The 25,261-nt window shown below is 37.4% G+C and overlaps 1 protein-coding gene across 3 annotated transcripts in view; it reads right to left on the bottom strand.

Moving 5' to 3' along the window:
- LOC127416587 (transcription initiation factor TFIID subunit 4-like) overlaps positions 1-25,261 on the bottom strand; it is a 128,326-nt gene that overhangs the window by 71,098 nt on the left and 31,967 nt on the right. For all 3 annotated transcript variants that reach the window (XM_051656007.1, XM_051656005.1, XM_051656004.1), the window contains 5 exons: positions 22,775-22,850; positions 19,570-19,684; positions 14,698-14,867; positions 5,984-6,114; positions 3,132-3,257 (listed from right to left, as the gene is read on the bottom strand). In XM_051656007.1, coding sequence (XP_051511967.1) covers positions 3,132-3,257; positions 5,984-6,114; positions 14,698-14,867; positions 19,570-19,684; positions 22,775-22,850 — 618 coding nt within the window. The remainder of the gene's footprint in view (positions 1-3,131; positions 3,258-5,983; positions 6,115-14,697; positions 14,868-19,569; positions 19,685-22,774; positions 22,851-25,261) is intronic.

Below are 25,261 nucleotides of genomic sequence, written 5' to 3' on the forward strand. Positions count from 1 at the left end.
CTATTAAGAGTTTTGATTGTTTGGAGTTTCATTCTATAAAACGGGTGTTTTTTTCAGTTTGATAAGGTAATTAAATAGCATATTTGTAAGATTTTAATCAGATACATTTTGTGTTCAAGTGTTAATAAATTGTGCTGTGTCATCTCAAGCTAAATTAATACATTTTAGTATGTGTTAGGACATAATTATGCTTTCAGATAAGTAACAGGGTTGAAAATTATAGTTCAATTTTAATGAAACTACAAAGTGCTTCTTTGAAAGAGAATTTAATGTTGATATTTCTACAAATATCCACTTTTTAATCAGTGGTTTACAATACAAAATCATGATCACAGGGTTGACATTTTAAGATCACGTCCTACTGAAAAACATAATATGAAGTGACAAAAAGCAGGAGACTTATCCTGTAAGAGCTCAATTCTTGAAAGCATGATGAGGTCATTATGTTTTTAATTTTTATTATTTATGGAATAGTACATAACTATAAAAAGGGACATTATGATGGTAACAGGGTTGACACTTAACCATGGGATATGAGTTCCAATATTGTTAATAGAAATATCCAGCTATTCATTCTTAAATTCATTTTTTACACATACTGTTTAAGGGACCCAAATAGCAACCGTTTTGTAGAATGACCCAGGAAAGCTAACATCACATATTTACAATACACTTGAGATGAAAATACACACAGTGCTTCCTTTATCGCATTTTAAGCTTCAGTGGAGTTGAAACCCCTTACAACTGTGATACTTCAACTTGCGTAACATCTTGCCAGAGCCCAAAGTCATGGAGGTCGGCGTGGCCATTCACACTTCGGGTATGAGCTAAACTGTCTTGTTTTGGCTGGCTAGCAGAGATATAATCTCCTGCGTCATGGAGCTATAGCATAATAATACCATTAGGCCAAAGGGCGGCGAGACTGGGGTGTGTGCGAGGGGGTCTTTACGGTGGGTCATCGTCTCAGAGCTAAATGAATTAATGACGGAAACGAGCCGAACTATTACACAGCCGTGCTCCAGACAATGGGCGCAGGCCAAAGTGGACGCAATCAGGTCTTTAATTGGAAACTCTTCATCTGAGGTTGTCGGGGACTTCCTGGTCATTTCAGAGGCTTTGTTTAAGACACACCATGCTAGATATACAAACTCAATATAAACATCCTCACATTTACTGTTTGCTAAGTGTAGACACTACAGTACACTCAACGTTTTCCAGTTTCAAAAGGCGACTCATTCATGATGATGAACAGACCAAATTTCTGTAAAAATCATTCATGAAACAAATTTAAATGTGAAAATTAATAGTTTAAGGAACAATTTACACCGAAATTTTATTTTTGTACATTGACGCATCAGATACAACAATTTCAGTAGGAATGATTTTGCATATTTGCAAATAGTTTAATCCTTGTTTTAAGCATAAACCAAACATAAAAAAAACTTGCTTAAAAGGAGAAACAAAATCTAATGTACATAGGAATAGTTGTAGAATGGATTTATATAGAATATTTATTTTTGTAAATTGACGTAACTGATGCAACAATTTACGAAGGAATGATTTTGTGTATTGACAAATAGTTTTTTCCTTGTTTTAAGCATATACCACACTTTTTTTACATTTATGCTTAAAATGAGGGGGAAAAAATCATAATTAACACGTTTTAGGAATGATTTATTAAAAAACTTTATTTCAGTAAATTGTCACATTTGATACAGCAATTTACGTAGGAAGGTTTTTGCCAATTGGCTTTATTTTAGGCAAGAACCACATAAATGTTTTTACATTTATACTTATATCGGTAACACTTTACAATAAAGTTCCATTTGTTAACATTAGTAAATGCATTAGGTATCACGAACTAACAATTGAACAATATGATTTTACAGCATTTATTAATCTTGGTTAATGTTAGTTTACAAAAATCCAATCGTTCATTGTTAGTTCATTACTAATTCATTATGCCTTAACTAATGTTTAAAAAATGCAACTTTTAATAAAAAAAAAATGTATTAGTAGATTTTAAGAATTAACATTAACCACGATTTATAAAATGCTGTAAAATATTGTTCATTGTTAGCTTATGTTAACAAATGGAACCTTAATGTAAGTTTTACCCTTAAAAAAACAAAAATAATTTATATTAAAAAAAATTTGTAAAATTGTCATATTTGAAACAACAATTTACCATATTTGACCCTGCACTCTGACCCCAGCCTAGCTGGGATATGTGAAAAAAAAAAAGAATTTCACTGTATATGTGCAAATGTATAATGTGTGATAAATAAATATAATTATAAAAAAAAAAATAAAAAAAAAATATTATTATAAAATTATTATTAATTATTATTAATTATTTTTACCCATTAGCAAGTAGTTTTTTTCTTTACATTTTACGAGAAAGAAAAAAATTATTTACATAAGAATAGTTTTAGGAATGATTTATACAAAAATGTTATTTTAGTAAATTGTTACATTTGAAACAACAATTTACGTAGGAATGATTTTACCCATTGCCAAATAGTTTTTAAAATTTTTTACGCATAAAGCACACAAATGTTTTTAAATTTATGCTTACAAAAGTAACAATTTCATTCACAAAGGAATAGTTTTAGGATTTATACAGAAATTTTATTTCTGTAAATTGTCGCAATTGATACGACAATTTAAATAGGAGAGATTTTACCCATTGCCAAATAGTGATTTTCTTATTTTAAACCACTCAAATTTTATTAAAAATATGCTAAAAAGGAGAAAAAACCTGCTTGCCAATGGGAAAGTCTAATTACACAGTTTTGCTTCTCATGTAAATGTATCTTGTTTTAAGGATGTTTTGATATTTTTACAGTAAGACGAGACAAAATACTGATTAAGAAAATTTTAAATGGCCAAATACTGGGAGATTTATCAGCCTGGCCAATATATCTCTACTAAAATTGTACAGATCTTTCTCTCTCTTTGCTTGAGTGGATAACTCATTTGTCAAGTTTCGGGTGAACTCTGTAAGAAGATTCTCTCTGAACTTCCCTTGCAGAAATCCTTATAGTCTGTCATTAGCGTTTATGTGCTATAAGCGCTGATGAATTCGAGGTGATCAGAGAGAAAATGAGGGGCCATGGAGAGACGCTCACCTTCGCTGCTCTGAGGAGAATCTCTCGCTCTCGTTCGTCTTTCCGCTGTTTCTCCATCCGTTCCAAATATTCAAAAAACTTCAGCTGCGAACGAACATCAGACGACTGTTCGTACCACTCGTCCTCCTGAAGACAGACAGAGAGAAAGGGGGTCATGAGCTGTTTAACCAAAACCTCTGATACTCATAAACACATTTGAACTTATTTATAATTGTTTATGACTCAATCGTGTTCTTCTTAGGCAGGTGGGAAGGAAGTTTGTGGGTGCAAAACAAGGACTAACGCAAGAAACATGTATAATTCAGAATGCATCTTTGTTTAATAGACTTCCTCTGTCACTGTCACAGTATCCATCTCTAGATCATTTCATTTTCTCACAGCCGTATCATTAGTCTCATCCCTGTCTCTCTATATCACTGTCCTTTGTTGGCTATGAAGGAAGCACGTCTCTTTCAGGACTATCTTGTTTTTTTGCTGATGTCAACAGTGTCTTCACACAGGCGCTCCACATGCCACGTACGCCTCATTTATAAACCAGTGCACAGAGAACGGTGAACACAAACCAACAAAAACAAAAAGCCACAACACACACACCAACCAGAAAAACAACAAAACAAAAGTGTGGCCGCGATGGCATTCCTCTCCGCTAAGCTACTCGACGTGTATACAAATAAACAGATTTTAAAGACATCCGTCACCTGCTTTCCCTCCTTTGTGGGTTTGTTTTGTTCCGTTTTGGGTTTACGTTAATATGAGCTGCTTGAAAGAATGCTGCATTTAATGCGTTGTGCTCAACTTTGCGGTTAAAGAATATGTTGGACTCTCTAGCTGTCGGTTTGAATATTGAGTTGTTTACCTGTCTGTTTTTTCACTTTGTGATTTATAGTCTCAAAAGTTTCCACTTCAACTTTAGTATTTCGGTAAATCTACAATAAGGTTGTATATGTTATTTCCAATCTTAAATTAGATTTTGAATTCCAGATTGTCGTGAAAAAACAAAATATGATAGTATATTTATAAATTAACAATACTCAAAATGAATAAATGCTGTTAAATTATTGTTCATTGTTTTTTTCAAGATACCTAATGTTAATGTTTACAAATTTATTGTAAGGTGTTACCAGTATTTTTAAATAATTAATCATTATTCTCAAGCTATTTAAATTGTTTAAGGTGCAATAAAGGCAAATGATGTTCATGTTAATGATGTTTGAATAGTTTTGGTTTGAGCAGGAAAATGCAACAATATGTGTTTGTTACTGTCAGATGATGTTGCCGTTGTTTATTGGAAAAATAATAAACCTATAAAATCAATGTATTCAGTTGAAAACATATGTACATGTATGCGTGTATGTATATATATATATATATATATATATATATATATATATATATATATATATATATAGGGCTGTCAATTGATTAAAATTTTTAATTGAATTAAATACATAGTGTCCCGATTAATCGCAATTAATCGCATATACAAATATTTGCTGAGAAAGCCCCTCAAATAACAATAATTCAATATATAATGATGAAATAATTATACATAGTTATCTTTAAATATTTAAGAATTATATGTGTGTGTGTGTGTGTATATATATATATATATATATATATATATACAAAAATATTCAGATTATTAAAATGCATTATATTCTTGTGGCAGAAGATAAGATGGCTTTAGAATACAATGTATTGTTTATTACCATATTATTGAACATAAGCCAATCATTGCGCATACAGTTCACAGCAATCCATTTTGCATGTGAATCTGTCAGTCAGTTGGAGATTTATTATGAGGGCTTGTTTAAGGACCCGTCAATGTACACCTGCAATCTACACAAGACAGATGCTTGTGTAGCATCTCGGGTGCATTGCGTCACAAACATACCATTTTTAGGTCGCTGTGTCAAGTTAAATATAGTTTAATACTTAAAAGAACACATCTTGAGATCCCTTAGTTCGGATTTGCACTCCATCAAGTGTTTTGAACGCAAGAACGTAACGCATGTTCGTGTTGTACTGTCAGTTGTTTTGTTCTCTGTAAAAACTGCACGTTGCCCATACAACTGAAGTTTTGCTTACTGCCCACTGGAGTAAACAGGTGGTACTACAAGCTTGCATTTCTCAGGAATCTTCCTTATTACGGTCCGGGGACATTGCGATTAATTGCGTTAATATTTTTCGACATCCCTAATATATATATATATATATATATATATATATATATACAGTACTGTGCAAAAGTCTTAGGCACATAAGATGTTTCACAAAAGCATTTGTCTTAAGATGGTTATTTATATCTTTAGCTTTAGTGTGTCAATAGGAAATATAAATGTTAGACTCCCAAACATTACTTTTGCAAATAGAAAAGATTAGAACAGAAGAACAGGGAGCCCTGCAACAGATGTCATGGCCCCCACAAAGCCCCCCACTGAACAACGGCTCAGTCTGAGATTACATGAAGAGACAGGAGCAATTGAGATAGCCTAAATAGATAGAAGAACTGTGGTGAATTCTCCAAGAAGCTTGAAACATCCTCTCTGCCAACAACCAAGAAAAACTGTGTCCAGGTGTACGTAGGAGAATTGGGTCTGTTTTAAAGGCAAAGGTGGTCACACTGAATATTGATTTAGCTTTTTTATGTTTACTGGACATTGTATGACATTAAGTGATAAATGAAAACTATTTATGGCATTATTTTTGAAGACATCCTCACTATGCAACATTTTTCACAAGTGCCTAAAACTTTTGCACAGTAATATATATACAGTATATATATATATATATATATATGCATCTCTTTCATTTGAGATTTTACAGAGAAAAGGACACTTCCTGTGTTGTACCTTAGACGAGTCCATTCTGTGCTGGGCGATGGACGAAACTTTCTCCACTACAGTTCGTAATCTGGACTGGGTGGCGTGAGAAATGAAGTTTACAGCGTCCAGTGGAACTTCTGTCACTCCAAACTTCTTGGCTGAAAGAAGACGACGCAGATGCCCATATTACAAGTTTTGACAATAAGAAAATACAAAAAATGAAACACTCATTGCAGCGCAGATGTTTGGAAGAAAGTTTAGCTAGAACAAATTAAATATGTCCTATCACATAAATCTTTTACAAAAAGGCACAATATGTTTAGAAAATAAGTTATTTTGTACTGAAAAATATGTTAGATTATTTTGGACAACTTTTTAAACCTAAAATGTCAGGAAAATGAGTTTGGAAAGACACCAAAGCTGATCCAACAACCCGAAGGAAAAAGCATTACTCAAAGGTTGCTCTTTCATAGCTAAGGAGACTTAATGGAGTTGTCAGTTATGTTTCTTTTAAGTATCAACTTTGTCTCACATGTTTCTACTAAAATTCCTTTGGAGAAATTAAAATAGACACAAATGAGACGCTGTTGATTTATAGTAAAAGTATAAAATGTATGTGAATAGCATAGCTGATTTCATTTAAAGTAGTATTCCGGGTTTAATACAAGTTTAGCTCAATTTACAATATTTGTGGCATAATTTTGATTACCATAAAAAAGTATTTTGACTCATCCCTCCTTTTCTTTTAAAAAAAGAAAAAAATCGAGGTTACAGTGAGGCACTTATAATGGAAGTGAATGGGGCCAATTTTTGGAGGGTTTAAAAGGCAGAAATGTGAAGCTTATAATTTTATAAAAAGCACTTACATTAATTCTTCTGTAAAAACTCATGTGTTAATTGAGCTGGAAAGTTGTTTAAATTGTCATTTTTACAGTCATTTTAGGGTTTTGTGTTTGTTGACATTATATCGTCATGGCAACGAAGTTGTAAAATTGGATATAACTTTACACAGAAAAGGTTAGTAAGTGATTTTATCACACTAAAATCATGTCAACACAAACATTGTTCATGTCTTGTGGTTACACTTTTGAAACAGTGAGTATTTTAACGTTCAAAAAATGGCCCCCATTCACTTCCATTGTAAGTGCCTCACTGTAAACCAGATTTTGGGGTTTTTTTAAAGAAAAGGTGGGACGACTACCACCCCTGGAGTTCGCTAGTTTGAATCCCAGGACGTGCTGAGTGAATCCAGCCAGGTCTCCTAAGCAACCAAATTGGCCCGGTTGCTAGGGAGGTAGAGTCACATGGGGTAACCTCCTCGTGGTCGCTATAATGTTGTTCGTTCTCGGTGGGGCGCATGGTGAGTTGAGCGTGGAAGCCTCCACACGCGCTATGTCTCCGTGGCAACGCGCTCAACAAGCCACGTGATAAGATGCGCAGGTTGATGGTCTCAGACGCGGAGGCAACTGGGATTCATCCTCCACCACCCGGACTGAGGTGAATCACTATGCCACAACGAGGACTTAAAAGCGCATTGGGAATTGGGCATTCCAAATTGGGTGAAAAAGGGGAAAAATCAAAAAATCAAAAAGAAAGAAAGAAAGAAAAATAAAGTCAATATTATGCCACAAATGCTGTTGATCGAGCTTAACTTGTAAGCTTAACAGAATATTCCTTTAATAAGAGATGTTTTCCGTTTGACTTTTGATTGCAGACTTTGGTATCTTGGCAAATCTGAGCAGAGTTTGAGATATTATTGAGATCTCTGCTGATTACTGGGGTCTTTTTCTCAGGAGAAACATCTGAGAAGAAGGAGACCCTCCATTTTGTCTCCATTTAATCTCATTACTGTTGAAAAGAAACTTTATGGAAAAGATCTCATTTGTGATTTTCCTTTCCTTTGGCAAAGAGAAAAGGGACAGAAAAGGAAAAACAGGAAATTAAAAGCCTCTTTTGCGTGAGTAAGACACTTGACAACTTTCACTTTTAAGGATAATTAGGGCAAGAGTTTCAGAATAACACTGCAAACCTTTAGAGCGCTTGTATCTATAACATCCCCCATCTTTAATTTGCTATTACCATAAATTCTCCTTCTACTGTTATTTTAAGAAAATCACACCAATTATTTAAATCAGCCACTAAACGCTCTGAGATTCCGTAATGACTTCTAGTGAGATTGTACAAGTGAACAAGAAAGAAATGCTGAAAACACATCTTAGACATGTCAAGACATTCTGAAAACAAGCCCAGTGTTTCCTAAGGCCACAGCTCTCAAAAACACTGAAACATTTTTTAGTTGAACTGAAGAATTTCCATTCAGTCCAAAATTAAAATGCACTACTTTTCCTGAGAATAATGTCTTTGGTAAATCTCTTAAGGCAGGTTTACCTGTGCTTTAAAACAGCACACTCCCTGTGGTAACAGACCTGAATGTCTCAAAATCAATGTTTCCTTGATGTCATCTTTAAACAATAAGGCCTTATGAGAGAAGAAGAAAGAGCAGGACACAATCTGGATTTAGGCACAGCCGAATGGTTTACTTGAGTCGGAGACTTGATTTGGTGGTCTTACATACATAAACGTGGCCAAAAAGTGCCTAGGACAAACATCCATTAGTTCAATTTCTTTTTATTAAGGGGTAAAAATTGTTAAAGCTGATTTATAATCAATGTTTGGTCTGGGTCTTAAGGGGGTCTGCTGGTTTAAACTGGCTTAGCTGGTCGGCCAGCTGGTCTCCCAGCCTGACCGGCAGACAAGTTCTCCAAACCCCTCTAAAACCATCAAACTGGACTAGTCTGACCATTAAAAACCAGATTGGTGGCCAGTTAAGAACACGTTAAGCTGATTTAAACTGGGGGTTTTCTCCTGCAGGGCTGTCACTCTAGGAGCTTAGATTTAGGATCTTATCAAAGTTTTGTCTAAAATTATGACAGACACGATATCTCTCCACAATCCTCAAACACTGAGAGAGTATAAAGGATGTGATCTTTGTGTATGAAGGTGAATCAAGGCCCTCCGTGTTTTTATGTGTGGGATTCTCTCAGATTGAGGCGAGCTGGCAGCCTCCATGCCTCCCTTGGTTTCCTGTCACCCAAGAGTTCTGCAACAGCCCATCAACCACACCACAGACCAGCAGGGGGCGCTCTGTCCTCCTACACTCGCTCCTGGACATTTGAGGGAATTTACTTGATTCCAACCCACACAGCCCTCGTGGCAAAGGATTGAGGGTCGGCCACAGCAATGATATCGAGGGCTTCTGACTCTCTGAAGATCCAACGTATAGCGAACACGATGGCCACAGAACAAGTGTCGTACAGCTTGTTTAAACTAGTTTTTTATAAAGGAAAGAAATTTGTGTGTCTTTCATACAGCTCATGAAAGCTAGTTAGCTTAATCGTCATGTTACAGTTGACATGTTGCTACCGAATGTTCCAGTACCCTGACTTCGACCCCATTCGACAACTCCTGACGTTTAGGTTTAGGGTTGGGGTTTGGATTAGGGTGTATGGTTAATAAAATATGCGCTCCTTTTCCACTGTATTACATAAATTACAACTAAAATCAACTCGAGATACAACTCGCTTTTGGTGCCCCTCTGTGGACGTTTCACATGGAAAATGGAGTTCACACGGGCCAAATCATTCAACAACACTTCCAGCTTCAGCCACAGGGGGTAGCAAGGCTCAAAATTGCGACCATTTTGGTCGCATATGTGCCCAAAATTTTATCTGTACGACCTCAAAATATATTTGGGAGCATTTGTGCGAGTGCAAATAATTGTTATGGTGCGACCTGTTTTCATTTCTCTACAAAACGTTTGCTAATTACTGCACTATGTGCCTGCTGTGAACTGATACAGTGACCGGTCCACTGTTCTATTCAATGTTACATAACCAATTAAACTTCATCTTTACATTCTTAACTTTAATGCAGATTTTAGATTGGTTAATATTAGCTGTCAATCACTCCCTTTCACCGCACTTCGTTGTCATGTGACAGAGAGCTAACTAGAGTGTGAAACGTAAAGAGCTAAAGAGAAAAGATAAAAAGAACACTGAGCGATTTCTTTTGTAAGCCGCCTAAAGTTACAGATAATGTAACTCTTGGAGTTGGTGATGGCGATCATGTGGTGAATGCGGATCCACCAGCGGAAAAGAAGGCTTACAGTTTTCGGAGAGAGTGGCTGAAAGACTTTGAGTGGCTCTGCTATGAAAATGGCTTAATGCACTGCGTTCACTGTAAAGGAATGCTGGTGGTGGCATAGGAGTGTCCTTGAGTCCATTGTGTCCTTGAGCAAGGAACTTAACTCCAGGTTGCTCCAGGGGGATTGTCCCTGTAATAAGTATACTGTAAGTTGCTCTGGATAAAAGCGTCTGCCAAATGCATAAATGTAAATGTAAAGCCTGTGGGACAGAGGTTGCAGGTAACACTGCGTTCGCCACACTGCGTTCGCCAATGAATCCACACATTTTAAGCGCGAGAGCTTGATTAAACACAGGGAGAGCGCCAAGCACAAGAAATGCCGGGACAAGTGTGTGGCAAAGAATTCAGGATCAGGTTCGATTGTAGAAGCTTTTAATCGTCAGGATGCTGCTGGACGTTCCATTCAATTGGCAGAGCTGAACATGAAATTTAACACCACCTACACCATCGCCAAAGAAGAGCTCGCCTTCACTAAATTTAAACCAATGTTCCAGCTCATGAAAATGAATGGCATTGAGATCAACATGACGTACGCAAATGACAAGTCATGCGCCAACATCATCGGCGACACCAACCTGTCTGTCAAGGAGTGTGTATGTCCGCATCCTGCTTGATGGACAGCCCACAAACTGGTGATGGGAAGATCGGATCATTTTACTGACTTGAATCTTTGGGTCTCATTCAGCAAAATGAACGAATCTTTTTTCAAGTAATTTAGTTCATGTCGTTCATTTGAGCAGAATTAAATATGTTACATATTCAATAGCTAAATCCCCTCCAACACGTCTACTTATGCAAACTTTGATTATAGTCCCAATAAGGAAAAATGTATAATGCAGCCAAGAACAAATTATGAGAAACAAACCATTAGTTCACCTCTGGACTGAATCTTCTTGTCCGAGTCATTCGTTCTTCTGTCACGTGACAAAAGAACGAACGACTCGGACCAGAAGACTCTAGAGGTGAACTAATCATTTCTGTTTCCTGTGTGAGCAATAAATACCGTATACGGCTGTCACGTGACAAAAGAACGAATGACTCGGACCAAAAGAGTTGAAAGGTGAACTAATAATTTCTGTTTCCTTCATTCGTTTGTTACGTGAAAACCACAATGCACATACGCAATGCACATGCGCAGTCAATACAAAATGAACGAATCACTCTCTGAGACTACTCGTTCTTCTGAGTCACATAAAAGATTTGTTCAAAATGAACGAATCATTCATGAACGACCCATCACTACCACATACATCCTCGTTGGACATGTTGAGGTGGAACACGCCAATACTGATGGTGAGGATGTTTTTTTTTAAATACATAGCCTATTTAGTATTATATAAATTGTAGTTGTGGTGCTCCTTAATTTTCGGTGGGTGCTCCTAAATTTTTGCTGGCGCTCCTAACTTTTTGATATTGGGAGCACCAGTAAAAAAGTTAATTTCAAGCCCTGGGCAGTTTTTTTAATTTTGGTAAGCACAGTCCGAATGTAGTTGAAAACTTTCGACGTACTGTACTGTAACATGTAAAGGATTTCTGTTATGACTGGCGAACCTCTTCACATTTGAACTGTAATAGTTCGAAGAGTGGTTTGTAAGACTTTTGGCTTGTACGTCAATGCTGCAAATGAACTCACACTACACTTCGCACTCCATTCACTCCCATTCAAATGCATCTGAATGCGGAAGACCGGAAATGTAAGCTCATGCAAACAATCTTCGCACTACGCTGCAGAGGAAAGTTCGAGTTTGGCGAACTCTGAACTGCGATTCTGGATGATGAGAAGAAGTGTGACCAATAAAAAAATCGAAACGTCACACACTAACCGTTTGGCTCAATTAAAAGAATACATCTATAAAAGCTGTGTGTTTTATTGTTGCTGGAAAGTGAGTAGATGGTATAGTCTAACATTTCTGAATATAATATTATTTGTTATTTATTAAAACCAGTGCATAAAACACCTTAAGTTTTTCCTTAAGTATGACACTTAAAGCATGATTTCCTTTTCCTTAGGAATTGACTTGAGGGTGTTGCATATAATCCCTTGGACATTTCTCTTAGGTAAGGGAAACCGTTAAGGTATTTACTACAGTGAATCAGGCTTTATCGTAATAAAATTCTACTGTTACCATGGACACGTTTGGCATGTCCCTACCAACTTTAAATTTAGTAATGTCCCGAAGAACATTTGTGCAATTTTACCACATATTTTAACTTTAGTTTATACTATGTTTTTATTTTCATTTTAATAACTTTAAAGGTTTCTCAGTATAATTATTCATATCCACCCTCTTCTGGAGCAGCACATATATGGTGTTTTTCACAAAAAATTTGCCTTGGCACACTGAAGAAACCTTGTAACTCTAAGCCTCCACTTAAGGTGAAGTTTTCCTAACTTTAAAGGGATAGTTCACCCAAAAATGAAAATTCTATCATCATTTACTCACCCTTATGCCATCCCAGATGTGTATGACTTACTTTCTTCCGCAGAACACAAACAAAGATTTTTAGAAGAATATCTCAGCTTTGTAGGTCCATACAATGCAAATGAATGGCGATCAAAAATTTGTAGCTCCAAAAATCACATAAAGGAAACACAGAAGTAATATATAAGTCCTTTTTTAACTCCAAATCTCTACTTTCACTTTTACATCTGAAAGTCACATGTGGTGCCTGTTTAGTTTCACATTCTCATCTGGAAGTGAAAGTTAAAGTGGAGATTTAGAGTAAAAAAAAAAGGATTTATATATTGATCTGTTTCTCACCCACACCTATTATATTGCTTTTGAAGAAATGGATTTAAACGCTGGAGTCATATGGATTACATTTATGCTGCCTTCATGTGATTTTTTTTTGGAGCTACAAAGGTCTGATCACCATTCACTTGCATTGTATGAACCTATAGAGCTGAGATATTTTTCTAAAAATCTTTGTTTGTGTTATGCTGAAGAAAAAAACAGTCATACACATCTGGGATGGCATGAGGGTGAGTAAATGATAAAATAATTTTCATTTTTGCGTGAACTATCCCTTTAAGGTATATTTAGGAAAATGGCAGATTTTAAGGGCGCACTTAAGTAAAAAATAAATACAGTACTTATGAAGTTTTACCAATAAAAACCCTTAAGTAACACTTAAGGGTTATTTTCTGCAACACCCTTGAGTTTAAGCAGAGACTATTTAGCAGAGACGGGCCACTTCTATTTAAATGAATGGGATTAATTGAAACGCCCAACTGTCAACAGATGTAGAAAGGAAGTCCCGCCTTCAGGTAAAAGAGCCAATCATCTTTTAGATATAGACATTGCCTTCAAATCAACTCGAGAATGCACATGAGCTATACAAGATGGGAAAATTTTGTTTTTTAGCGTAATGTGAGGTAAAGAAGCACAATTTATGATACCAGTGTAGTCAGATTTTACTGCTGATTTGAAATATGTTCTTTGATCGTAATCTTAACCAACCATTTTGGAGGTTTCGGTCTTTCCCCATTCAAGTAGAAAGTAGCTGCACTGGCATGCCATTTGTATCACAGAAAAATAGCTCCCCGGGAGCGTTCCAAAGATGGCCGCCGAGTGAACTGACTTGCTAAAAAGACTTTGGTTTAAGGGAAACTTTAGGGCAGTGTTCAAATTGCATGTTTATAATTTTCCGATGTAAAAAAATCTTACTTGGATTATTTATGAAAACTGGGACCAATAATGGACAATGTTGCACAGTGTCACCTCAAACATTTGAAAACAAAATCTATAGGTTTATGTTTCTAGTATTCTAGTTTTGAAAAAACACCAGGGGACTGTCCAAGTTATATTTTTTGGCCATTTGGGTGGTCCTTTCACTCTAGTGGTATGTTCGGGCCCCCATTAGTTCGAAGATGCTTTATGCAACCGGACACAGAAACCTCGCGTGTGACATCATATCCTTTAGACCAGTGCACAGTTCATTTATAAACATGAAAAAAATAAAAATAAAATGGGGAAACAAAACAAATTGGGTATATAAATGAAAATTATCAACACAATTTTCAATATAGAGAGACTATATTTCGATATAAACATAGAGAACATTATAAAACTCTGGGATCACCCAAATAACTTCATAGGTACCATTATAGAAAAATAGTACTGTATTTTATTTATATGCTTCGAGACTTTTTCATTTCTTATACTTATACTGTATAGTGGCCCCAAAATGGATTTAGACACTTAAGCAACACTTAAAAATGAATTAATGTATTTGCATTATATAACAAAATATCAAAGCACATGGTATATATGTTCACAAAAAATGTCTGTTAGGTTACATATTATAAAAAATATATACAGTATATACTGTTCAACATAAATACAAAAGTCATTGTGACATTTTGTTTGTGTCAAACATTAGTGGAGCATGTTCATAGTAAATCTGATGAACTCTACCTGTGGTTACTCTGCTTGGACACCTGTGTTAACTTGGTAAGTGTGGTAATATTTTGGCTACAGCACTATGGAGAGCTTGTGTTTGTTTGTTGATATGTTCAGGTGTGTGTATGTTAATACCTGTTTCTAGTATGCGTCGATGTAACAGGCCGGTAGGTAGGAATGCCTCGTCTTTACAGGAGCGGATCTGTGTGCCCACCAACTCGGAGTTGGTTGCTAGGATACGAGCACTCTCTTCATTGAGGTTGACCCCAGCCATAGACGCCACATCGTTGATGTCATCATCGTCCCTGTCCACACATGACACAACCACCCATAATTCTAATTGCTTTATAATAGTAATATTATGCCATAATTAGTGTGAAACCTAGTGTGTAACCTTCACCGTTTGTGCTACAACCATGAGGGATACCTCAAAATCGTGATTTTTTTAAGAAGAGGCGTGCTATAATGTTTCTATACAATCAGGCTTACAATTTTTGCTTGGTGGAATAGAAAATGGCTGAAAATATCCCATAGAATGATCCGAGTCATATCCAGAGACCTTATATCTTTTATATAAATTTTTATCTATCTTTTATGTATATTTCTGCCTATAAAAGATAAATATGAGTAAAGCTATTGATTATGACAGTCAGTCACTGCTCATTTCAAGCTTTTGCACAGATGTGACATTCCATTGCTTTGAGCGGCAGCTTTTCCACCCAATAACTTCTTTTCCTTTTATCGTTGCCTTTGTAACAGTGTCCTAATTACAGCACATTAGCAGGGGAGCAGCGCTCGGGGCCCTGCTGAAAACTTCATCAGTACGGTTAAAGAGGTAAAAGTTCACTCTGCTCCACTCTAATCTGCGTCCGCGTCTGTACCTCTATTTCTGACACTGAGCCCCTGGCATCTTTGCCTGCATGCATGCCACCCTCAGTGACCGTGTGTGCGCTTACGGCCCCGTCGAGTCCCCCTGCCAGGGTTGCGACTGCCGCATGCCTCTCCCAGGCTGGGCAGGCCGTATATGAGTCCTGACACCGCGGTGGGAGCTGACAGACGCGATTAGCGCGACAGAGAGTTAGCATGTTAGCCTAGCTGCCACCACACGCCTCCGCTAAGAGACAAAGAACAGAAATGAGATTCAACAGTTTGTTGTGGATGTCATAAATATTATTATTTTATCTTATTAGGTGCACATGGACCAAAACGAGTTGTATAAGCAGTAATAATAGTGATGCTTGCCTTAGCAAACAATGCTAATACAAATATGGATTTCTGTCAACAGGGAAATTTTACTATAGTAACTAAATTAAAATGCAGCTCGCATTGGAGCCCGATTGGTGGTGTGGATTTGATTAGGGTGGGAAAGCCAACAAAAAACATCATGGTCACGAAACTCGCCGCTGGGTAGAAGGCCATCAGTAACAAGCAGACCTGACAACTTAATTAGCTACACTGCTAAAGATTTATTGGTTTATCAATCAGAGCCTGCGGGTGACGCCCTTGGGGGAGAGAGCCATTTCAGTGAACTCTGTGACCTGTGACACACACACACACACACACACACAACACACAATAGCTGTGTTCCAAAACCTTGTAAGCTGCCTTGCTGTATACTGTAGTGTCTACACCGCATTTACCTTCCAAGGCAGCATGCTAATTAAAATTGAGCTCATAAGCGACTGATTTGAAGGGGACTTTATGTACGGCAACAACATGTGAACCACAAAGAGCGCTCTACAAGTGAATCACATAAGAGACTTGACTCATAATTGACTCCAATGCAGTTTGACAAAATGAGATATCTAAGAAGGCAGCATAATGGTGCTGCCAACCTTTTGGAACAGCCTTCACGTCAAGAACATGATTATGATGTCTAGATAGAGAGCTCACTATGAAACAGAGCCATTGTCTGTCTATGATACTGACTGTACCATTCCAAAAAAAACACACATTCACATATACACACAATGGGCCTCATTTATGAAACATAAGCAGAACAAATTTCTGTGCAGATTGTTGGTGAAACCCTTCCTGTGTAAATTGTCACATTGAATTGAATGTGAAAATGTGCATAAGAATGGTTTTAGAAACAGTTTAAAGGAATTTGTTCCTCTCATGTTTCACGAAAGAGGCACAAAATCTGTTCCTTGTACGCACAGAAACAAATACTTGTAATTATGGTTTTTGCCAAAATGCCATAATTTTTATCACAGTTAAACTTACTATTGTAAAATAATTTTAAATTAATATGGGGTCTTCTTCAAACAGTGTTAGTCGCACCGAACACTTTTTTGCATCGCTCCGCGCCGTTTTTAATTTTTTCTCCTATGCGTGTTATGCATTAGATGGATGTCTTTGGCCGTTGTGCCGCATGTTGCTGTTTTTCAGCATCTCGTGCAGGAGCGTGTCAAGTTAAAAAGAACTTCTGCTAAAAACACATCTCTTTTAAGGATGTATTTCCTGAATGTATAAAGTTTTGAATGCTGTACTAGGGATCGATTGTTTACAAAGAAAGACAATTTCAGAAGATGCAATGTAAATATTTAGTGAAAAAATGGGGGAAAAACAGGCTATTAATGAATTCTCCTAAATTAATAGTTAGTACAAAGTATAAATGTGATAAGGAGGAGGGCGTGGCCAGGTTGTGAGGGTGCGCGGCCGGCGCTGAGTCACCTAATCAGCCAGGAGGGGGATAAAGAAGAGCCAGGGGCACCAGTTCTTTTATGTCATTAAAGTTATGTTGACTGTTCTGCCGGTTCCCGTCTCCTCCTTGCCCATCCTTACCCGTTACAATGGTGCCGAAACCTGGGAAGGAGGAGGGATGCGCTGTCGTGGAGTCCTTTGCTGCGGCCGCCCGCCAGGGGACGGAAGAGTCACTGCCGGCCACCGGGAGTCAGTGGAACCGCTGCCGTCCGGCAGGAAGGGAAGGAGCCTTTCCATCCGCCAGGGGTCGGAGGACTCGCTGCCATCCGCCAGGGGAGGAGGGCGGAGGAGTGGCTGAGGACCAGACGACGGCATGTCCGGGGACCGACGAGCAAGTTTTTCTCTCTCCCGTCTCCCTTTCTCTGTCTCTCCCCCTCCCTCTTTCCCTCTCCCCTCAATCTTTCCCTCATCTCTCCCGGGCTCCAGAGAGGTGGGGAAGTCCTGCCGACAGCAGGACGGCCGGAAGGGCAACACCTCCCCTCCAGGAAGGTAGGGGACGGGAGTATGTCATGCCGGAGGTTTCCCCGGCCTGAATCGGGCGGTGGAGGAGTGTGACAAGGAGGAGAAGAGTGTGGCCGGGTCGTGAGGGTGCATGGCCGGTGCTGAGTCACCTAATCAACCGGGAGGGGGATAAAGACGAGCCGGGGGCACCAGTTTGAGAGAGAGAGAGAGACACGTGGCCGCTGTGTGTGTGCGTGCGTCTATGTGTTTTATGTTGTTTAAATTATTTTATGTCATTAAAGTTATGTTGACTGTTCTGCAGGTTCCTGCCTCCTCCTTGCCCATCCTTACCCGTTCAGAATGTCAACGATGCAGTCTCTTGAATGCAGAGATAATGCATATATTTGGGGAATGTAAAAGATTGGATACATTCTGGAATGGTATATTTGCATTTATGTCAACAACTTTAATGTAAAACAACTTGCTTTGTTGGGTGATTTAAGTTGTGTAGGTGAAGTTGATTTGGAAAGTAAGAACACTGCTGTAATGTTTACTGTTGATACTAAGATGTGTATATGACGAAATTGGAAATCAATGAAGGCACCATCAATAACACAATGGTGGAATGAGCTATTATCATATAGTCGCCCAGAAGAAATTATGTACAATGTAGAGAGGCAACCAGAGAAATTTGGCGAAATATGGAATCTAATTTTAAGTATAGTAAAGTTAATTGTGTAAACCTTAAAACGGATATTGATGGTATACCATGTACTGAGTAGAAGTTGAAATTATTGGTAAAGTATATAGAGCAGTTTACTTTGTTGTTTGTTTTTATTTCTTTTTTTGATTTTCTCCCCTTTTTCGTCCCAATTTGGAATGCCCAATTTCCAATGCACTCTAAGTCCTCGTGGTGGCGTAGTGACTCGCCTCAATCCGGGTGGCGGAGGACAAATCTCAGCTGCCTCCGCATCTGAGACCATCAATCCGCGCATCTTATCACGTGGCTTGTTGAGCGCGTTACCGTGGAGACATAGTGCATGTGGAGGCTATACTCCGCAGCATCCACGCACATCATTCATACCGTCCTTCGGATGAGACGTTAAACCGAGGTCCCAGGACACTTCTCAAAAAGAGTAGGGGTGTAACCCCGGTGTCCTAGCCAAATTCCCCCATTAGCCCTTATAAATCATGACTTCCTAATAATCCCCATACATTAATTGGCTCTATCACTCCACTCTCTCCTCTCCACCAATAACTGGTGTGTGGTGGGCGTACTGGCGCACTAGGCTGCCGTCGCATCATCCAGGTGGATGCTGCACACTGGTGGTGGTTGAGGAGAGTCCCCTGTTCATTGAGTGTAGTGTCAGAAAAGCGCTATATAAATGTAACGTTCATTCATTCATTCATTTGTTCATTCATACTTGATTTTATCCATCTGGAGTTGATTGGATTGTGAAAACTGGTCTGACAATTGAGCATCAAATTGAAACATCCTAGTTTATGTAACTTAAATCATCATAGTCGTTGTCACATAGCAGTTACTGTTGGTTTTTAAAGGTAAAATGAGAAGCTATACACTCAATGTATACTATACATACTAGAAATTAAACAAAAAAAGGATTTTGTCCAGTAAAGCCAGGTACTGAAGCAGTGAGCTAATTCACATTAAGCTGTCATGTGTTCAGCCAAGAACAGTCACAGTTTTGAGCAAACAAGAGGAGAAGCAGAAGGAATGGGTGGATGAGAGGCAGCAGTAGGCCCTCGCTGAGAGAGACGCCTGCAGACATCAGAAGCAGCCTGATAAAATGCTGCTCCCGTGTGTCAGCAGCGGGTAGTACACCTCAAACCTTTCCGTACCTGAACGAGCTGCCCCCCGGGTCATTCAGCTTGTTTTTCTGGTTTCCTGAGAGCTGGATTGTGACTCCCACGGGGCTTTTGCATGTCTGGATGGCTGCTGGTTTTCCTAAAGTACCTGGGAAACGACAAAACAGTATTATCATGAAATTAAATGTTTAGACTCATTAAATATATACAGTAAGTCTGTGTGCCTCAAGACCACTGCTATGGCAAGCCGAATTGAGGTTTAATCATTTGCATGATATGAATTGTTGATATAAACAATTACAATTTCACTAGTTGACATGCCAATTCTTGATATCAGTAATTACATTTGCACTAGTAAACTCTTTAATTCTTGATATCAAAAATGACGTCATCACTCGCAGAAATGCACATTCTTGATATCAAAAAATGTTCAATCAAATTTTTTTAAAAAGTAAAAACTGTAATTCTTAAAATCTGTATCTGCATTTTCACTAGTAGAATTTCACAATGATCTGTCATTCACTCCCATTCAAAACGCAATTACGGATATCTAAAATTAATTTCATACTAGTTGAAATTCCAGTTTCACATATCAGCAATGCACTTCACACTAGTAAAAATGATCATTTTCATATCGATAATTGCAATGTTACTAGTAAAAAATGTCCATTTTGATATCTACAATTTAATTGCCACTAGTGGCTATGTTCATTTCTGATTTCTGTAAAGTGATTGTAACTAGTAAGAATGCCTTTTTAGATATCTTTAATATCTGAAATACCAAATTTTACATGTTAGAATACATTTACAGATATCAAAAATGAGCATTTTAGTTCAGTTTAGGGCAGTGGTGGTGGTGGGTCAGCAATTAAGGCTCTGGGTTACTGACCAGAAGGTTGGGGGTTCAACCCCCATAGCACCAAGATGCCACTGTTGGGCCTTTGAGCAAGGCCCTTGACCCTATCTACTCCTGGGGTGTCGTATCATGGCTGACCCTGCACTCTGACCCCAGCTTAGATGGGATATGCGAATGTGTAATGTGTGACAAAATAAAGGCTTCTTCTATTAAATAATTTTTACTAGTAAGAAGTACATAGTGGATATGTGTATTGATATTGATATGTGTATTCAATTCTTAAAGTAGTGAGAAATTAATTTTAGATATCCTTATTTGTGTTTTGAATGGGAGTAAATTCTACTAGTGAAAATGCAGCTATAGATTTTAAAAATGACAGTTTTTACTAGTTGAAATTAAATTTTTTACATCAATAATGTGTATTTCTGTGAGTGATGATGTCATTTTTTATATCAAGAATTATCGTTTTTACTAGTGCGATAACGCTCTAATGGTTGAATCTCACGAAATCATGTCCGGGACACATTTTGAAAAGAACTAAGTCTATTTTAATCCATTATGATTTTTTGCATTGTGACATTATTTTTCTGGCAAACAAGCACATTTCCCAACAAAATTCTTATATTATAAAATTCCTTTTATTCCTAAAGAGGATTCTCTGGAATACACTTTGTATTTATATCACAGAGGAAATTCTCTTTTAATCCAGTTTATCAGCGTATATTAAAAGCAGTACAAAAAAAAAAAAAAAAAATCCTATGATGTATAAATAATTTTACAACTTAAATTATCTTTTTTTTTTTTTTTTTTGCATTACAGTAATGAGAATCATGACATTTTTATTTATTCATTAATTTATACATTTTGCATTACACTGGTTTTTTTTTAATTTTATTTTTTATTTCTTTAGGTGCAACATGTTAAGTTTCCAGCAACAAGTAATTTATCAATTCGGTCCACATTAACAGTAAAAATGTTTTTAAATGTCCTTAAAATAATGCAAAAACGTCTCAATAAAACCTTACAAAATAGGTTTCATTTTCTTTAAACAAAACATAATTACTTTTTTTCAATTTTGAGGTGAAATATGACATTTACATTTATGCATTTGGCAGATGCGTTTATCCAAAGCAACTTACAGTGCCCTTATTACAGGGACAAACCCCCTGGAGCAACCTGGAGTTAAGTGCCTTGCTCAAGGACACAATGGTGGTGACTGTGGGGATTGAACCAACAACCTTTTGCTTACCAGTTCAGTGCTTTAGTCCACTACGCCACTACCACTCAAATATGAGTCAGAATTACTCAAAAACAGACAGAACGGGAGGTCGAGACAACATTTTAACTGATTTTCTGCATTGTCTTCATCGTCTATCTCTGTCTTTCTCTATATTTACCTCTTATTCATCTTTCCGAGTTCTCCTATACTTCCTGAATGTGTCTACACACACACACACACACACACACACTGCAATGACTGGCAGGGTGGATTTGAATGTGATTTTAAGAGGCATGTTCTTCGCCCACAGCTATATTACTTAGTATTTTTAGAAACTTTCCCCCTGAAAATTCAATTTAAGTGCCAAAACATAACATAGATCCAACTCTGCTGGGCAGGAAGAGAGAGACAGATCAAATCTGTATGCACACCTGAACGTGTGTGCATCTGAAGACATCCAATATTTTTGTGTGAGGAACAGACTAAAATTTAAGTTGTTATTTGATGAAAATCTTCCCCTATATACAGTATAGTGCACAAGGTTTATGGACTGTGTTCATACTACAATTATGGTGATTTTCGTTGAGCTTGACAGCCATTGGTCATATGGAAAAGATAAAAATGAATATTCTGCTAAATTTCACCTTTTGTTTCCAACTGAAGAAAGAAAGTCATGCCAGTTTGAATTGACCTGAGCCATATTTACGCCATCCGGCCGTACAGTTCTTGTTGCGAAACCGTGCTGTTCCGTGCTGATCTGGGCCAGTTTGCACGGTTATTTTTATTTATTTTTTCCCACTGTGGCGCTTGAATGTACAGTATGTAACATCAGATGGCGACGGTGCGAGAGGCAAACATTGGAGCGAGTGCGCTATGGAGGATGATTGCATATTCCAATTTTTAGGACTACCTGGTTTTTACTCTATTAAAACACAGGAAAGACATGTCCCATGATGCAAAAAAAAAAAACAAAAAAAAAATGTAAAATTAAATAGAAAATAATGTACTATACTAGTTAAACCATTTTCATAAAATCATGAAGATACACCAAACATACACTATAAATACGATTATTATCTTCTTTTCAGATTATTTGGCATAAATGAAAAGCTGATGATGAATTATGGATTGAAAAGTCTCTCAGGTGTGCAGAAGGTCCTCACCTGCCGCTCGCACCGTTTGTGTGATGACCACGGGCATACGTATCTGACCCCCAGGGCCCGCTGCCCTCTTAATGCCCTAAAAGAGACAAACAACACAGAATTTACATTCATTTCATTTTGACATTTGAGCAGTTTTACAGTCTACAGTGATTAAATAAACACCAACCGGGTCAGTTATGCCTCTGGTGCTTAAAGACAATATTAAACAGCATTCACAACGCACTAAACTCCCGTAATGTGACGTATTACAGAGTGAAACAAGAATATTTAGCTGGAAAATTCTTCCAGCACAATGGAGAGAGAGGAAGAAAACAAGGTAATGATAAAGTGATGAGAGGGGCAGAACCCGGAAAAAACACTAATAGAGACGCTTCGGTCCCCAGTGAGTCCCTCAGTGCCGCCCGGAGCAAATCCCATCCATCCATTCCACTTTCCTTCCGCCTGCATATTTCTCTGACTTGTTTTCTTTTGGCCGGACACACTGTCTGTTGCCACATCACAGCTCTGAGACAAAAAACCTCAGGGAGATTATCACATGAAGATACTGAAAAACCTCAGAATACTACAGAACTGAGGACCCACAGTGACCGAAAACTCACAGAAAGAGAAAAACTCAAATATGATTTTGTGACAAAATCATCCATTTACTCACACTGCAGGTCTCAAAAGCTTACCCTGAGCTGACTGAACCTGCCCATTACAGTATTTTGTTGTACAATATATTTTATGTCCCAGGGCTTTATTTTTGGGCTCGATACAATTAACAGATTTCGTCTTTTTGTTATATGAAGGTCACATTAAAACTGACTTAGAAACCTTTTTTTACCATGCCTTCATCATTTATTTTTGGTACATTACAAATGCCTTTTATGTATAGATCTTAATGTTTAAGCTTTTACCCAGACCCAGACTGTCAATATTAAACTATGAAAATCCATTAATTATTGTATGTTTAAAACTGATATTCTAAACAAAGAATGAAATAAACAAAAGCCCATTCATTTTTTATTGTGTGAAAATCAGAGGTGGAAAGTAACGAATTACAACTACTCTTGTTACAGTACTTGATTACATTGTTTCACATTTTAAGTATAAATAAATAATAGTACTTTTACTTGAGTTGATTAAACATGAAATATTCAACTTCGCTACAGTTTTTTGTGAAGAAGAAATTGGCACGTTATAAGGGCTAAATCTGTTTATAAATTAAAACGCGCTATGCGTGGAACTACGGAAGCCCGCAGGGCACAACATCATGAGCACAGCAGCTCTCATAAACTGCCGTCGGTGTCCTCGCTTCTCTAGATTCTCCAAGACTTTCTGCCCTGTCACTATACAAGAACTGTAATACTGTGATTTTCTGCATATTTCATTTTATTCTGGAAAGGAGCCATTAATTCAGGTATGAGAGAACTGTCTGAACACATTTAACCACTGATCAAACTTCACTTGTATTTAAGGAAGGCAATGTTCTAACTGTTAAACATTAACACAATGTAGTTTGACATATATGTGGGGATATCTTGTTTACTTGCTACTATATGTCTAAAACAAACTTTTAAATACCTTAGAAAGATACAATGCCAATAGTGTCAGAAATTAACGGGGACTCTGAGCAAAAATGCCACCGAAATTGACAAAAATATCCCCGAAATTCAAAATATAGGGGCAAAAAATGCCCATGCAACAAGTTCCCGTGTTTTATTAATAATAACTGATATAGTTACAGTTACATACATTGCGAACTTCTTATGACTTTTCACTGAATATAATTTTTTTCCCCGCCGTCCGGTTCCTCGCACCATTGCACGCACAGACGGGCTCTCCGCTTCTATCAATCCGCATCAGTTCCGTATTGTGCTCCCGCGTTAAATAACCGTAACGTTCACCCCTCTTGTTCAAAATAAACTGTCCTAGCATTTAACAAATGTAAAACAATGTGTGAGACTGTGAAAACAAAATAAAATTAGTCATTACTTTCTTGAAGTTCACAGTTCTAAAAGTGCCTGAAGTTAAAGAAACCCTCATATACACTTTTGTAGCATTTTATTTTTCCTCTGAAGTCCGTTTATAATGTTTTACGGTTGGACTTAAAACACTCTATTTTAATTTTTCATAATTATTGTCTACCTCTCTAACTAATTAAACTGGCGGTTTTGGCATCAATACCTTTAAAGCCTCCAGATTAAAATGATCTCCGTTACGATCAAAGAGTCAAAGTTAGCTTGCAGATGCCGTAACTACACAATTCTGTATATCAGACCTCCTTGGTAATGGCTGGCTGACCTCTTTGCGTAAATGTGGGCGGTCATATGTTAATGAGCTCATGGTTGTGACATCAATACCATGACCATTTCTTTACATTTTTTTTCAGTTTAGTTTCAATAAATGTTCTGGGTGGACTGGGGAGGATGCTTTACAATGTGAACATTAGAGTATGTTGACATAGTAATCAGAACTCTTATAATGTCAAAAGAAACAACCAAA

Source organism: Myxocyprinus asiaticus, chromosome 26 (assembly GCF_019703515.2).
Source record: "Myxocyprinus asiaticus isolate MX2 ecotype Aquarium Trade chromosome 26, UBuf_Myxa_2, whole genome shotgun sequence".
NCBI lineage: Eukaryota > Metazoa > Chordata > Actinopteri > Cypriniformes > Catostomidae > Myxocyprinus > Myxocyprinus asiaticus.